The following is a 17,174-nucleotide window of genomic DNA, read 5'->3' as shown; positions in this document are numbered from 1 at the left end:
TGCTTCATCTCTGTTGCTGCCGGAAACACACGAGCCCCTCTGCCGGACAGAAGGGGCCACCTCGGGAAAGCGCCCAGACGGAGGGCCTTGGAGTAGAGCAGCAGTTGATCCCCAGACCCTTTTGCCCCAGAAAAGAACTCTTCAGAAAGGGGACACGGCCAGCACACCCGACACCTCTGGCCCAACTGTGCTCAAGACACCACTTGCCCACCCTTAACTCGGCTCCAGGGTTTTGTGTTCATGACCTGGTCCCCAGCTAAATAAATCCCGGTACATTCAGAAAGCACACTGCTACACGACTAGTAAGGAGAGTAAGGGAGATCTGAAATTACTGAGAAATAAGTCAAGGGCCTATTCCCTAGCTGCTCTCTAAGTTAAAGAGCACATCGCCAAGCACTTTTTGTGACACAGACACAGACTTACACGTACACTGAAAATTTTCTGGAAAGGCACACGAAAGTGTTCATGGAAACCGTTAATAGTCCCCACCTGTGGCAGTAAGCCTGCAGGAAGTGGAAGGCTTTGACCTTCTGGATTATTTGAAACAACTTCATGGTCACTTTTGTAATTTAGTATAAAACTCATGTTCCTAATTCATTATAATCATTATCTTGACTACGGTGATGGTTTGAAAGGCACACACATATGGTAAAACTTATCCAGTGGCACATGTGAAGTAAGTCCAGTTTATCATATGTCCACTGCATCTCGATAAAGCTGCGTCAGGGGCGCCTGGGGGGCTCAATCGGTTAAGCATCCAACTTCAACTGAGGTCATGATCTCGCAGTTCGTGAGTTTCAAGCCCTGCATTGGGCTCTGGGTTGACAGCTTGGAGCCTGGAGCCTGCTTCGGATTCTGTGTCTCCCTCTCTCTCTGTCCCTCCCCCACTCATGCTCTTTCTGTCTCAAAAATAAATAAACATTAAAAAAATTATAGGGGCACCTGGGTGGTCAGTCAGTTAAGCATCCGACTTCAACTCAGGCCACGATCTCGCAGTTCATGAGTTCAAGCCCTGCGTCGAGCTCTGTGCTGACAGCTCAGAGCCTGGGGCCTGCTTCGGATCCTGTGTCTCCCTCTCTCTCTGCCCCTCCCCTTTTCATGCTCGGTCTGTCTCTCTCTCAAACATAAATAAACATTAAAAAGAAAGCTGCATAAAAATTTTTATGAACTTTTCATGAAATTTTTAGAACTTTAGTTCAGTTCTAAGCCACTGCCTTGGCCCTGGCCAGAGGAGCCGAAGACAAAGGGGACCACACCTGTGGTGCTGTCAGAGCCACAAAGGGCTGCCCCTGTCTCCTCAGCTCCACCTCCTGGCTCAACCCTCTGCATGGCCTGAAGACAGGAGACAGCTGGAGTAACTAAGGCCCACGAGGGGCTCTGTGTGGTCAGCCCACCTGAGTGCCTGGCGCTGCTCGGTGCCCCAACACCCTGGTCATGAGGTCCAGCTTAGGACTTCCTGTGCCGGGGCTGTCTGCCTCAGAGAGTGCCTCGTGAGAACCGGATCCAGGCCAGGCCCTGCTACTCCTACATGCCAACCGGCATATCCCAAAAAAGGGCTGCTGGCGTCATTGGGTCTTAGGCAGGACCCAGAAATCTTTCTTTTTTAAAGCCTCCAAGGATTCGGATATTGGCCAGAGTTTGGAGCCAGAGCTATGCAAATCCATCCTGCCCACCGACTTTCCCACTTACCTACTGCCAAAAGGGCCTACCAACTCCCTGCTCCCAACCCTTCCTCACTAATCCCGCCCTGTGTGTGCCTTTACACCCTTCGTCCAGTGCTACAAACAGGTGTGACCAAGGTCCGGCCTCGATCTGCTGGCTGGGCAGTAGCACGGCAAGGCTTACCAGCCAGCGCTGAGAGAAGCACGTGACCTCAAGTGCCACTGGCCTAAAAGCTCTACCCTGACTCGGCACTTAGTCCTCCAAGGGCTCCCAGACCTGATTCGCATCGGACACCTTGTTTGTTCCACCTGGCAAACTTCCATTCACCCAAACCAAATGCTCCCTTCAACCTACAGACACCATGTGCCAAAATCTTCTCTTAAACAAGCCCACGGAGGGGGAAAAAAAAATGACTTTCTTGTCTTCAAGCTCCTTAAGGACAGGACGTGTGTCTGAGTCATCTATCTATTCCTACCCTTCTGTGGGGCAGACATTTCCCACGCCCACACAGAGCTTATATCCAGGAGGGAGACAGACCCAAGACCCGTCAACCAAAAGGAGCAGCACTAAGGGTAGCAAAAGGACAGAACAATTCACCCTGCCTGGAGGAGGTGCTGTCAGAGGTGGGCCTCCAAGACCAAGAAGGGGCTCGGAACAAAAGGGGAAACCAAACGGCAGGCAGGGCAGTGAAGGAGGTGGATCGTGTGCCCCGGGAACGGCGAGCGCTCGGTGGGCACGGCCGGTGTGTGGCAGGTGCTCTGAGGATGAGGCTGCAAGAGGCTGAGTGGGCCAGGCTGGCAAGTGCCTTGAAACACACAGTCTATACAGAGCTTTGCACATGAGCAAATGGGTCAACCTTTGACCAGTTGGTCAAATTGGTCGTTGCTAAATAAACGAATGAACAGATAAATGTCTGTTGCAGGCGGCAGGGAGGATGACTCAATTCAGAGCAGCAAAGAGCAGAAACGATTGGGAGGCCTTCACAGACACAGCCCGGGCCATGCCTTACTGAGTTAGAAGCAAGGGGACTCCCAGAAACACAGCCCGGGACAAGCAGGGCTCAGCTCGGGTTACCCAGCATCCAGAGAGACTCCCCTCCCGGCGGACTGGGGAAAGCACGTCAACATCCATCAGGTGCTCTGAGATCCGGCCGCAAAAACCGAAGTCCTAGAGGGAGTGGAGGGGGAGGTCAGCGCTGCCCCTGTCACGGTCGGCATCGTCCGTATCACGGCCTCTCCTTCACCCCCCACCTTCCAGAAAGGGGCCCACTACGGGTCAGGCACCGCGCTAAAGGTTTTCACATCTACCGATTATTCTCATCTTCAAAATCACACTGTGACTAATCTGGAAAGACATGTGATACAGCAAGTATGGTAAAATGTTCACTGAAGACCCTAGGTGGTGAGTATGTGTGTATTCACTCTAAAATCCTTTTAATTTTTCTGTATATTTGAAATTTTCCAGGGCACCTAGGTGGCTCAGTGGGTTAAGCGTCCAACTTCAGCTCAGGTCATGATCTCACAGTTCGTGGGTTTGAGCCCCGGGTTGGCCTCTGGGCTGACAGCTCAGAGCCTGGAACCTGCTTCGGATTCTGTGTCTCCCTCTCTCTCTGCTCCTCCCCCACCCACACAGTCTCTGTCTCTCAAATATTTAAAAAAAACTTTTTTTTTTTCCATAATAAAACCATGGAGGGAAAAATAACCGTGAGACTGACACCCTTATCTCCATCTCACAGATAAGGAAGCAGGTTTAGGGGACATGTAATTCACCCAAGCCCAAGTAGCTGATAAACAACGGGGCTGGTTGGTGGTCAGATGTGCCTGGGCTGACTCCAAAGTCCAAGCTCTTTGCCAATCATGTCACTTTCCAGTCGTCTCTCCCTCCTGGTGCCCAACCAGGGCACCAGTTGGGCACCAGGAGAGAGCCAACCAGGGTACCAGGAGAGAGGTCAAAGTGCCCACGAGACCTGTGGGCAGCACTGAAACGAGGCATGATGGCCGTTCTCAGCTTTCTCTTTCCCTTCCCCCACTGCCCTTCTGGACAATGGGGCTTAATTAGTGGTGCTCTGTCCACAGGCTTCTCTTTGGGACAGGCGGCAAGTACCCACACAGGTGCCAGCTCCCCGTCGCCCTTTGGCTGCCACAGGACCCTGATCCTGCCCCCTCCAAGCCCAAGAGCCCTGCTGAACCAAGTGAAGGATTGCTACCTGACAGCACGCTAATAGGGACAGTTCTGTCATCAGCCCTGATACGTGGCAGGATGCCCAGTCGAGGTCTGGTCCTGCTGTCCATGGCTTCCTCCACCCACTCCCATGGAGGAGAAAAACATTCATGGGCACATTTGTCCACACAGTGACTCCCTCAGAAGGGATGGAGCCCTGGCTTCCAAGAGTCCTGAGACGTGCCTGTTCTTCACGATGGTTTTTGCCAACAACGACTTTCTGCCTTCCCTTCCTAGCTTAGGGGCTTTCTTTTTTGGTGACATTTTCCTTTCAGTTCGAGTTCTACTCCACTTAATGCAGCTGCCATCTGCCTCCTAAGCCCGTGGCTCAGCGAGGGGCTAGAGCACGCAGCCTCCTAATTCCTCTGCACCCCCTCCTATCATTACCGCTCATCCCTGACCCTCTCCTGCTAATCCCTTCCCTTTGATCCGCTTCCTCCAAACAGATGGAGCACACTTTCCAGAGGTGATGAGCTGCCAAAAAGCACCCTCGACTACTCCCTGTAGGTACAGACCTGGCAGAGGGGGCCAGGATACAGCAGGCTGCGTGGAAGGCCCGGGACAAAGCAACCACGCCCGGTGACATTCCAGGACGACGTCTTCTCTTTGGAACAGTAATTGCAGCAGCCCACCTAGCCTGAGGACCAGGCCGTGCCATTGCTCAGTGGTCCCACAAATACAAATACACACACACACACACACACACACACACAACCAGTCTCTAACCTCCTAGATTCATGCAATGTCTCTGCTACAGCCCAGAGGCTCTAGGTCACGTATCTCCCAGACAATTCCCACTGCAGAAACAAGAAACAGTAATAACAGCTTATAGTTACTTGATGTTTATAGGCTAACGTTTTACATTCTTTGCCTCACCTTCTTCTCATAGCAAACCTGTGAAGTAGGTAGCGTTTACTCTTAGCTAATGGGCTGAGAGACCAGAGTTAGACAAGATCCAGGTTTGAGTCCTGACTTCCCACCTACAAGCTGTGTGATGCCAGGCAAAACGAACCGCAGGGGCTCACAAAGCCACGCGCTTTACCCCACGCTGCTGCCCCACCCCCCCTCAGACTCACCAGTTCCAGGAAGGACTTGGGGTCAGAGGCCGCGGAGTCTGACAGCTGCAGCTCCTTCACCTGCTCGCTGATCTCCAACTCCTGGGGAAACAGACCCATAGAGACGTCACCCAGAGCGGAGCAGAGAGGGCTGGGATCACTTCCCAGGGAATTCCGTTCAGGCCAAGGTGCCAAGGCAGCTCGAGACCTAACCAAAACCCACCTCTTCTAGAAAACCTGAAAGGGGGCTGTGGACCCTCCCCTTCTTTCTGGACACACGCAGCAGCGCCCACCCCACTCAGGCTGAACAGCGCAGCCCAGCTACATAGGGACAGCCACTCTCTGACTCGGGTCAACAAGGGTTTACACCTGGAAGGAAAGCCAAGTGAAGTGGAGAGGAGACGGTTGGAAAGCGGGCAGCAGGGAGGCTTCTTGCTGTCCTAGAAAACAGAACGGGACTGTCTTCTCCAAGAAGTAGCTTAACACCCTTTAAATGAACCCCCGCCCCATTTGGCTGGAAGAGGAGCAGGACTAAGGGTCGGACGACCGAAGACGCCTCAGGCACCGGGAACTACTTCCGTGTCACTGCCTGGTCTTGCCAAAGCAAGACCGCCGGGCCATCAATGAGAGGAGCCTCTGGTAGCCTGACTGACCGATCCTGGGGCAAAATGCTCCCAATGGTTGCCACCCTCACCCACATCCTCCCCTCTCTACTGAAACACAGACAGCAGCGACCCTTGACTGGTGTCGAGAAGTACGAGGAGCAGGCAGAAAGAGCAAGTAGGTAGAACAGAAGAACACAAACGTCCCGGGAGGGTGCCAACGGAAAGGCCAATTTCTACCCTGAATTTCTAACGCCAGCAGGTTTGGAGTTTCATTCAGGATCTGGCTGCCTGCTGGGTCTGGGCAAATCTGTCACAGTGAAGGGTTCTAGCCACGTTGACAGCCCGCTGCAGGGACTGCAAATGAAGCTCCCCATCTCAGTAATGAAGATGTGGGGATGGGGATCTGCACAGGGCTTAAGAGAGCAGCTCAGGGAAGGAGGGGCAACTTCCCAGGGGACAGGGGCTTTACCTCGCTGGCGTCCGATCTGCTCTCTTTCTGGACAGAGGCTTCCTCCTTGGGCTCCTCCTTCCGCCTCCTTCCTCCTTCGGCGCCTCCTTCCACCTCTCCCTTCCTGGAACCCTCCTCTCCTACATCCGCTGGGGCCTCTGGTGCCTCCTTTTTGTTGGCTTTGGCAGGCTGACTGCCCCGAGGGTCCACCCCACTCCTGGGTATTCCTGAATCGCTCTTCTCATCCTTTTCTTTCTCCAGGAGCCACGCACTCGCCCCTCTTCCCTGCTGCCCTGTGCCATCGGCACTGCTCAGACTGCTGTCTGCATCCTGGCTGAAGAGCTTGCCGGGAGTGGGGGGCCCGGCAGCCTCTGAATCCAGAGAAGCATCCTTCTTCTCCTCTGGCTGGCTTGTTCTTGGAGACTCCTGGGTGGCAGCAGACCATGTCAGACAAGGAGGCATCAGAATTAATCAAATGATTTCAGAGACTTGCAACAAGATGGAACTGTCATTCCTTGACCCGTACGGGCCAGCGCTCCCGTTATCAAACACCCTAACAGCTATTTAAAACAGAGATTCCCTGTTCCACTCCAGATCTACTGAATCTAAAAGTCTATGGTGATTTGCATACACCCAACCGGACCCGACGACTGACAGGCTCAGAAACCAGTGCGCTGAACTCCATCACCAGCTATTATGTTCTCAAGGAAGAAATGCCTCGTCCCAGCCCCATTAGCCAAATCATAAGACTGCAGACTCAGAAGTCAATATTTATTTTTTAAAAAGTCAATATGTATTTATGGTGATGATGATGGAAAATCACATGGGAGAAAAAAAGTACCAAAGTGTACAATTCCGATTTGTTCACTTTTTAAAAAGCAGCAGGGAAAAAAAAACAGACCTTCCTCAATAGCAATGAGGGTGGCTCTCTTCCTAAAGCCTCCCCTGTACAAGCGAGTCTGGGGCACTGTCAACTGCACGCTCTGAGAAGCAGAAAGAAGCCAAGGTAAGATTTACCGGGGGAAGTGGCTATGAAGGATAAAGGGGTCGGGAGACCTTCAGAACACAGGTCTGACCTATGACGGGGAGAGTGGGACACGGGCCGGAACAGGCGTGGCCTCAGGAAGGGCCCAGTTCTGAGGAAGTCTTGGCCTGCGCAGCAGTCCCACATCTGGCAGAAAAGGTCCTGCTCTCGGGTCTGTTGCTCTCCATCAACAAGCATGGCCTTGGCATGAGCCAGGGTGGATCAAAGTGCTGTAGCTGGAGGCTGTCATTGCTGTGGTGCCCTTAGCAGGGTCTCTCAAAAGGAGCACCCTCTCCAGCTGCCACACCCTGTTTCTCAGACACAAACCTCACTTTAAAGACCAGGAAAAACCAGGACGCCTGGGTAACTCAGTCGGTTAAGCAACTGATTCAGCTCAGGTCATGATCTCGCGGTTCGTGAGTTCGAGCCCCACATCGGGCTCTGTGCTGACAGCTCGGAGCCCGGAGCCTGCTTCGGATTCTGTGTCTCCCTTTCCCTCTGCTCCTCCCGTGCTCGCACTCTGCGTCTCGCTCTCTCTCAGAAATAAACAAACATTAAAAAAAATATTTTTTCGGAAGACTAGGAAAAACCTTTCAAGCCGGCCAACATAGAAAAAGCAAATCCTTCCTTGCAATACAGAAAAGCCTTCCTCCCAGAAAACATCACTGGGGCTGCCAGGGTGAGTAACTTCTGAGCAGGGATTTTTGAGACTTCCCATTTCCTCAACCTGGAAACTCAAACAAGGGGCCTGACGACTAGAATTCATTGGTCCCCGGAGAAGCCCTAAGTGCAGCATTCAGATGCTGTCTGTCTGTCAAAGCATCTACTGAACACAAAGACACAACCATCCGCCGGCAGGTCCAGCGGCCTAAGGACAAGTCAACCCAAACTTTCCAAGGATGACTGAGAGGCAGGAAAGCAGGGCGGTTCAGAGCTCAGCTTTGGAGACGCACTACTTAGGTTCAAATCCTGGCCCCACACTTACAGTGACCTTAGACAAATGATTTAACTTCCCTGTGCCTCAGTTTCTTCCTCTAAAATATGGAGACGCAAGAGGGCCTATCTCACTGGGTTCGGGGAAGGTTAATTGAGTTAACACTAAGTGAGCTCAAGAACTGAGAACAGTGCCTGGAAGACTCTCGGTGTTCCATAAATGTTAACTAATGTTTTACTGTGAGATGCGCACAGTCATTTACCGGGTGCCTTCTATGTGCCAGACACTGCCCGGGGACCCACACATTAACAAGACGTAGATCCTGCCCTCAAGGAATTCAGCTGAGAATGGAGAAAAGGGCAATGTCCCAGAGAGCCCTGGTTTTGAGCCTTTGCTGCCCAAAGCGAGGGACCGGGGACACAGTGGTGATACTGTCATCAGCCCCAGGCCCGTCCCAGGGAGAAAAGCAGAAGGTGAAAGGGAGGAGGGGGCGGCTTCCCTCAGGCCTGGGCAGGGCACCCTCTGGTGCTGCCCGTCCTCCCGACATCCGTAGCCTCGCCAAGGCCTCTGGGCTAAGAGAAAGGGCCGAGAGGAACAGCTCCCCTTCAAGACAAACGCGTGCAGAGCGGGGCCAGGTCTCCCCGTCCCGATACCGCAACCGCGGCCGACACTCAGCAGGAGTTCGGTGCCCAGTCTGAGGGGCCTCCACGGACTCCCAGCAGGTGGGAGTTCCTGAGGATGAGAGAGCGGTGTCTGGCCAGCCACACTCTACCACAAGCAAGCAGAGCCAATCCACCCTGGCCGCGGTCATCTCGTGAAGAGAAAAAGGCAACAGACCTCGGACTAGGGGACAAAGGAGGGTCAGACCACAGCAGCACCCGTGGCCTTCGGGATAAAGTCCGCATCTCCCCACATGGCCCACGGCTCCTCGCCCAGCCCCTGCCCGCTTCTCACGGGGCACAGGCAGCCACACCCTGCAGGCGTCCTCTCCTCCTATGGATAAACATTGTGCCACTTTCCTCTTTGCCACGCCCTTTTTTTTTTTTTTTTAAGTTGGTTACTTCACTTCATTTAGCAAACGGTCAACCCTCTGAGCCCCACCAGGTTGCTTCCCCTGCCTCCCTCGAAGGCCTGCCGCGGGAAGAAGCTCAAAGGGCAATCAGGACGGCCCCAATCAGCCTCCTCTTCCACCAACACCCTCCGCACAGCACAGGACAAGGTCACTGCTTGCATCCTCGGCACCCACCCCAATGTGGCTGGGGGGCCCCCCAGTGTTCAAGAGCCACCTGCCAGGGCCCAGCTCCAGGAAGACCCCTCCCTGCTCCTGAGGTGCCATGCACATTCGACACACACACACACACACACACACACACGATCTACCCTAACAAACTCCCTCTGGTCCTCACGGTATCACATCTTCCAGGAAGCCCTCCTTGATCCCTGGGGCAGCTGTCCTGAGATGAGCCTTTCCGTCCTGTCACAACATCTACCGTATCGTCACTGCTGACTTCCTATGGGTTTCCCTCACCAGATCAGCTCCGTGCTATCCTCAGGGCCTAGTATCTGGCACGTAATAAGTGCGCAGTGAATACCTGTCGACCGGATTTTTCAAAATGGGGGTGTCATGCAGATACAGGAGTTCCTACTCTGTAAAAGTCAGGTGTACAATTTATTTTACAAGGTTACGCAGGGATTAGACTCTATTTAGTACGGTGCTTATTAAACGGAAAATAGCTAAACAATGTTAACTATGAATATTCAAGATGATGGAAAAACAAGTAGCCTATCCAAAATCCGAGGACACCTGGCACAGACGGAGACTCCCATTTGTATACATGAGAGAATGTAGTCAGGCCGCAAGGCTGTGACGCCCAGTCTATGCCCTTCTCAAGCTCAAATTCTTCAAAAGACTTTCCCATCAAGGGGTGTATGCTATCCTGTCTACCTAAACAGTAAGATACCGTTTTAGGGTTGCCTGGGTGGCTCAGTCGGTTAAGCATCCGACTTTGTGTTCAGGTCATGATCTCATGGTTTGTGGGTTCAAGCCCCGCGTTGGGCTTTGTGATGACAGCTCGGAGCCCGGAGCCTGCTTCGGATTCTGTGTCTTCCTCTCTCTCTGCCCCTCCCCTGTTCACACACTGTCTGTCTGTCTCTCTCTCAAAAGTAAATAAACATTAAAAAACTTAAAAGATTTTTTTAAAGTTTACTTTTATGTATTTTTTAATGTTTATTTTTGAGAGAGAGAGACAGAGAGACAGAGTACGAGTGGGGGGAGGGGCAGAGAGAGAGGGAGATACACAATCTGAAGGAGGCTCCAGGCTCCAAGCTGCCGGAGAGTCCGACACAGGTCTTGAACCCACAGACCGAGAGATCATGACCTGAGCCAGAGTCAGATGCTTAACCAACTGAGCCGCCCAGGGGTCCCTAACGTTTATTTATTTATTTTTGAGAGAGAGAGAGCACATGCACACACGCACATATGGGGGAGGGGGAGTGGGGGGAGGGGCAGAGAGACAGGCAGAGAGAGAGAAAATTCCAAGCAGGCTCCACACTGCCAGTGCAGAGGCCCTGAATATTAAGATATTAAAACCTGGCTAATACTAAAATAAAGGAGCTTGCATCCCCTGAGCCCGTGTCAACCAAGTGCAGCAATTCAACAGTCAGAGGTAACGTCCAAGGGAGACTGGACACTGGTTGCAGATTACACGCGGTGCGTGACAGAGTGCTGGGAAAATCCACCTGACTCCAGACCCCTCACCCTTCACAGCCCTGCTCGTCGCCACCCCATGGGCCGAGACCTGCCCAGGACGCACATTCCAGGCCCCGGCGTACTGCCTCCCACATCAGGGTTCTGTGGGGTACACAGACCAGGGCGAGCGCTGCCCCCTGGGCATCGCTTTGCTCTGAGCTGATCTGTGCTCTGCCTCCTCCTGTCACAGCCCCAGGCCCCTGAGTATCTCAAGGCAAATATCTGCTGCCTTTTCAAAAACAACCTTGTCATCTGCATGGGGAAGGCGGTGCCAGAGATTTCATGAATATTTAACATACCCCCCAAAAGGCAGGGGCTACTATAATCCACATGGCTTGGGAGGGAGAGAGTGGGGGCCGGGGGAGCTGAACCTCCTAAGCCAACCATCAGTTAGGTTATTTGCCACGTCTCATTCCCACCCAGCTGGTCTCAAGTCTTTGCATTGTCCCCCACCCCATGTTGTTAGCACTTCCCAATCACACTGACATCATCCTGTTATTTCTAAGCCCAGCTCCCTCCCTCTCCTTTGATCCAATGATGGGTTCTTACCAGCCCCACGAGGCCACACGCTGCCTGCTCACCCACCCCTCTGCCTCCCCTCCTCACTCTCACCCATTCTCAGAGTCTGTTCCATGAACCTATCCCCTTTGATTCTGTAATAGACTAGAAATGGGTTTACACTGAAAGCAGGAGAGGAGGGGGAAGGAGAGAGAGAGAGAAGCAGACATTCTCGCCATCCTACTGCCCTCTCATGGAATCACGAGCAAAGTGACTGTTGATGGCACAGAGACAGGGGAGCACAAAGCTTGGCAGGACACTTCCACCCAGGGCTGTCTGGGGTGCTGCCCAAGAGCGGGAAGAAAGGGGCAGCTCAGAGGATCCAGGGTCTATAAACTGGGACAAACGCCATTTTCAAAGGGTGTGGTCCAAACAGAGGCAGCTTTGTCTCTCCTGAAACCCCTGTTCATCCTCAGCACTGCCCTTCTTTCTCTGCCTGGAAAAGCCCTACCTCCTCCCAGGGTTAGACCACAGGAACCCAACACTCCACGTGACAAAAGAATGAAATCTGCTGAGATGCTAGAGACACTTCCCCTGCTGAGTTGTCTATTTCTATTAAAGAGGTCATAAAAAATATGCTTAAAGGCTCCCACTCCCCCCAAAGAAGCATATAATCATCAGAAGGAAGCTTTTGGAAATCCAGGACATGTCAAAGATCCCCTTTTTGTTGACATTTATGAAGCAAAAATCAGCCCAAAGTCTAAGTGCACCACTGATCCACAGTGGGATCTTCAATCCACCTGCTGACAGCAGGAGTATCCACTCTGGTCAGGACCTGGGACAGCCAAGGGAAGAAAAAAGCACCATACAACCTGAAGGGATCCCCTCCTTGTCCTGGCAGGGCTCACTCTCATTCATTAACCTATTCATTCTCTCAACCACTCAGCAAAACATACCCACATGCTTCCTAGGTTCCAAGCAGTGGGCCAGAGCCGGCCATGTACACATGAATAGGGCAGAGTCTCTACTCCCAATGTGCTCAGTCTCCTGGAGACTTTCTTCTACTTCCTCCAAAAGCCAGTAGGTCCCCCTGATGCCTCTCTTCAGTTCATGGTCATCCTTCTAGGCTCCACACGTGAGCTACTGCTCACATCAGCAGTGTAAGGTCTTAGTGGCAGGCAAGAGGAAACAAAGTTGTCATTTCAGGGAATCAAACACACCGAGAAGGCTTTGGATGCGGTGCAAACAGACCAGGCCCCACTCACAGGGAACAGTTTCAAAGTAAACACAGATCAGGTTGATGATAAAGATGGGGGGTGGGCAGGAGGGAAGTGTCACATTTCACAGAAAGTGTTAAAGTCACCATCAAAACCTATCTGAGGGGCACTTGGGTGGTTCAGTCAGTTGAGCAACTGACTTCGGCTCAGGTCATGATCTAACAGCTGGGGTTTGAGCCCCACATCAGGCTTTGTGCTGACAGCCTGCCCCTCTCTCTCTCTCTCTCTCTCTCTCTCTCTCTCTCTCTCAAAAATAAATCAAAAAAAATTTTTAGGGGTGCCTGGGTAGCTCGGTTGCTTAAGTGTCCAACTTCGGCTCAGATCATGATCTCATGGTTTGTGAGTTCGAGCCCCGTGTCAGGCTCTGTGCTGACGGCTCGGAGCCTGGAGCCTGCTTTGGATTCTGTGTCTCCCTCTCTCGCTGCCCCTGTCCACTTGCACTCTGTCTCTGTTTCTCAAAAATAAACATTAAAAAAAAATTTTTTTTTTAAAAACCTATCTGATTGTGCACAGCCAAAAATCTGGACAGTTTCTGGGGTAATAGAGGACCAATAAAAACAGGGTCTGCCCAATGGCTAGAGCTGGACCACCCGGGGAAGGCCTCCCTACAACCCAGGGCCTGTCAGCCAGCATCTGCAATCTCCGCCCACCAAGACATTAACTCTGGCTCTTGAGGTGAGCTGAAGATCAAGAAGCAAGAGTCAGAAACAATTAAGAGTTATGATAAAGGATGATGAGGACATAGTAAGAGATAATAAGAAAACAAACTTAAATCTATGATACAGGCACTGTTGCTTTACCGGTCAGCTTTGTGATCATTCTAGCAAAATGTGAGTGGTCAGTGTCTTGAAAGTGTTTCAAGTATGTCAAAGAGTTTTTGGTTTTTTTGTTTTTCTGGGTTTTTTTTTAACCTTTATTTATTTTTGAGACAGAGGGAGACAGAGCGCGAGTGGGGGAGGGGCAGAGACAGAGGGAGACACAGAATCTGAAACAGGCTCCAGGCTCTGAGCCATCAGCCCAGAGCCTGACTCGGGGCTTGAACTCATGGACCGTGAGATCGTGACCTGGCTGAAGTCTGACACTTCACTGACTGAGCTACCCAGCCACCCGTTTTTTCTTTTGTGTTTTTTTTTTTAATTAAAGTTCATTTCTGAGAGAGAGAGAGACAGAGCACGAGCAGGGGAGGGGCAGAGACAGAGGAAGACACAGAATCCGAAGCAGGCTTCAGGCCCTGAGCGGTCAGCACAGAGCCTGACGCAGGGCTCCAACCCATGAACTGTGAGATCACGACCTGAGATGAAGTTGGACGCTTACCCGAATGAGCCTCCCAGGCACCCCTGTCAAAGAGTTTTATATGTTAGACTTGTGAACAGTGTGATTCAGCCTATCAGTATTTAAAAGTTTGGGGAAATCTGAGCTGTTGACTTGATGATTTACTGGCTGTGTGAATGCCTCGGGAATATGGGGAGAAATCCTAACTGTTTAAAAACTAATAAATATTAGTTATTAGACAAAGGGTATCTAGTAGGGAATGTTCCTTTTCAAGTAGAAAAACACATTGGGGGGTTGTAAGTATTACAACACCATGCTGAGTTTTGGGTTTTGTTTGTTTTAAAGAACATTCTGGTGGCAACAGAGGACAGACCAGGGGACAGAGATCAGAAGCGACAGGACTACTGTGGGGAGAGTCTGGAAGCTATTCCCGTCCACAGTCTGCATTTCCCAGGCCCCGCGCCTTTGCTCAAGCTGTTCACTTGCCTAAAATATCCCTTACACCCCCATGTCTAAAACCTACCTACTCTTCAAGAGCCAGGTTAAATGTCATCTATTCAAGTTTTTCCTGATCTCCAGACAAGTAACTTCTTCCCCCGCAGAGCTCCCCTCAAGCGGGCACCTGCACCCAAGCCCTTTGCACATACTGCCCTGCTTTACGGGTGCCTGGGACAGTCATTTACTCAACTCTGAGCACTCACTAAACACCAAGTACCAAGTGTTCTTTCTCTCTCCAGCTGCAAACTCCGCGAGGCCAGGCCAAACCCATCTTACCGACACCTGTATCTCCACCGGGGCCCAGTACAGTGGCCGACATTCAACCACTGTTAAGACTCTGGACGAAACGCCTCTGTTACAAAACCTCTGCTGGCTCCCAGTGCCTGGGTAACCCCATTCAAACTCCGCAGGTGGCGTTCAGGTCCCCCGTGACCCAGCCCAAGCTACCTCCATGGGCCACCTCTTACGTGCGCTCTGTACGCCAGCTGAAAGAGACGCCCTCACCTTCCCCAAACTCACCCTGCACCCTCCGCCTGTGCAGTGTCCTGCGTGTGGGCTTCTCCCTCCCCACTCACCTCTGCCTGGCCAGCCTTGTGTGTCGTCCTCCCCCCGGCACACCTCATAGGTCAGTTTCCCAACAGAGCCTTTTCCTGGTTGATCCACGTGCCTTGGAGACCCTCAAGTCCCCTCTCACCTTCCTTACAGCCTCACTGCACTCTATTCTGTTTTCCAATAATTTAAGTCTCTCTTCTGTGAGGCTGTAAACCCTTAGAGGGCAGTAATTACATCTAACTTAGGCCTGTGTGACCTACGGTGCCCAGCAAAGTGCCTCATGCGGAAACATTCAACCAGTGGTGGTTACCTGACAAATGAGTGAACAGATTAATTCCTTTCCCCCTTTGTGCTTCCCCAAACCCCAGAAATCCCATCTAGACAGCTTTGGGGCAAGATGGTTCTCCTTCTAAATCCACATCCCACAAGGAGAAAGGCTTAAGAAGGAAGGAGGAGCATACCAGGCTGAGGCATTGTCTACAGGGCTTCAGGCTCTTACCTCATACTCAAAATCACCCCCCAGCGCCCCAATGTCCAGGTGCAGGTTCTTAAGAAGCTCACTTGAGCTGCGGACACTCTGAAAACAAACACAATTACAGGGGGTAAGTCAAGGAAGCTGGTCAGCCCAGGATGCAGGCCAAGAAGCTCCTTGTTTGTTGCTTTCTGGGTCAGACCCAGGAGGTACATAGACTGGGCAAGAAATGAAGCTGTGGGCTAGAAAATCACTTGACTTATTTTTAAAGCAGCAGAGGTCAGCCAAAAGGTGGAAACAACCCAAGCGTCTATCAACAGATGAATGGATTAACAAAATGTGGCACATTCAGACAACGAATTACCCAGCCATATGTGCTACATGACGATCCCTGAAAACATGCTATGTAAAAGACGGGCAGACATAAAGTGGCAAATGTTGTATGATTCCACTTAAATGAGATACCCAGAATAGGCAAATTAAAGACAGAACATAGACAAGAGGAGACCGGACACTGAGGAGTTACTGTTCAATGCGTAGAGAGTTGCAGTTCGGGATTTTGAGCGAGTTCTGGAGATGGATAGTGGTGATGTATCACACTGAACTGCACGCTTAAAAGCGATCACAATGGTAACTTTCATGTTATATATATTTGACCACAATAAAAAAAAAACTTTTCTAAACAGGACAAAGGATTCCCAGGCCAGGAAGAGGATTCATCATTACCTGGTTGTCACTCTCTGCCTCATCCTCCTCGTTGGTCTCCTCCCCTAAAGCCAAGAGGCTGAGGGCTTTCTTGTCCTCATGGATGGAGCCCAAGAGACCCTTTGTGTAAGCAGAAGTCTTGAGACCCTGTGGAGGCTCCAAAGCAGAGAAGAAAAGTCAAGGGACACACCAGAAAGACCTGCAGAATGCCTGCCCGACTCTCTTTCGGTTTGGTTGTCTCCCAGCACAAGTCTGCCACGGCCAGGAAGCCGAGCCCGGCAAACCCAGCTCACACGGATCCCTCCCTTTTCCAACTCCTACCACCCCGGCTACCAGGATGGGAAAGTTAGCACTGCAGTCCCCATGGCGTGGGCCTGTCCTCTGTAGCCCAGAGTCCACGTTCAGCATCACACAAGTGTGATTTGCCCTCCCAACTTGATTATGAACCTTGAGGGCTCAGCCCATGCCCTCTCTTTATCATCCGTGGGCCACAGATCCTAGCATGACACACGAAGGCCCCACAGGAACTAAATACACCGAACACACACACAAAAAAACCATTTACCAGCGTGAGTTCTCCAAGCTGACCAGATTCCACTGAGCTCCCCAGGCTCACGCTTTGCGATCCACGAAGAGCAGAGGCCGGGGCATCCACAAGGCCTCTTAAGGGAGCCAGGCCCCCAAGAGGGACGTGGACTGGGGCTAATGAGGAGCCCGGGGCCTGGGCAACACAAAACATCTTGTTACAAACCCAAGAAACCACGTGGCCCTCGGAGTGTCAGAAGCAGATATAAAAATAAAACATCTAAATCCTGCCCGCTCAAATTTAAACCACCTCCGTTCAGAGGCTGCTAATGAAACACAACATCCAGAAATTACCATTGTGCCAACTGTGTGAGAAATCACAGGCTGGCTTGCTGATTCCCCTAACTTTGCTGCTAGCGCACAGCTAACGGCCGTCTCACATCTGGCAGATGCTGCGGAGGGTTCTGCTCCCCTTTCAGAAGCCACGTAGGAAGTGGGGGGGCAGAGGGAGGGCAGAGACAAAAGCCTCATCTACCAGAGGGAGAAGTCTCAATAGATGAAGTTTAAAACTGATGAACCAAGCAAAAGCAGTCGAAGCGTATTATTTACAAATATGGAAGTACGCACGAGAAGAAAGCAGTTGTCTCTGGGGAGGGGTATGTGCGCCCAGAGAACTGC

The 17,174-nt window shown here is 51.8% G+C and overlaps 1 protein-coding gene across 1 annotated transcript in view; it reads right to left on the bottom strand.

The window, feature by feature from the left end:
- Positions 1–17,174, bottom strand: part of CEP164 (centrosomal protein 164) — a 66,298-nt gene that overhangs the window by 23,012 nt on the left and 26,112 nt on the right. Inside the window, exons 5-10 of the mRNA XM_047071590.1 lie at positions 16,537–16,692; positions 15,993–16,127; positions 15,294–15,371; positions 6,012–6,416; positions 4,959–5,039; positions 2,737–2,829 (exon numbers count right to left, since the gene is read on the bottom strand). Of these exons, the coding sequence (XP_046927546.1) occupies positions 2,737–2,829; positions 4,959–5,039; positions 6,012–6,416; positions 15,294–15,371; positions 15,993–16,127; positions 16,537–16,692 (948 nt within the window). The remainder of the gene's footprint in view (positions 1–2,736; positions 2,830–4,958; positions 5,040–6,011; positions 6,417–15,293; positions 15,372–15,992; positions 16,128–16,536; positions 16,693–17,174) is intronic.

The sequence above is a fragment of the Lynx rufus genome, unplaced genomic scaffold (assembly GCF_022079265.1).
Source record: "Lynx rufus isolate CCGP_SWC_20201006 ecotype Redwood Valley unplaced genomic scaffold, mLynRuf1.p SCAF_9, whole genome shotgun sequence".
NCBI classification, from domain to species: domain Eukaryota; kingdom Metazoa; phylum Chordata; class Mammalia; order Carnivora; family Felidae; genus Lynx; species Lynx rufus.
This window is presented reverse-complemented; position numbering and strand designations above follow the sequence as displayed.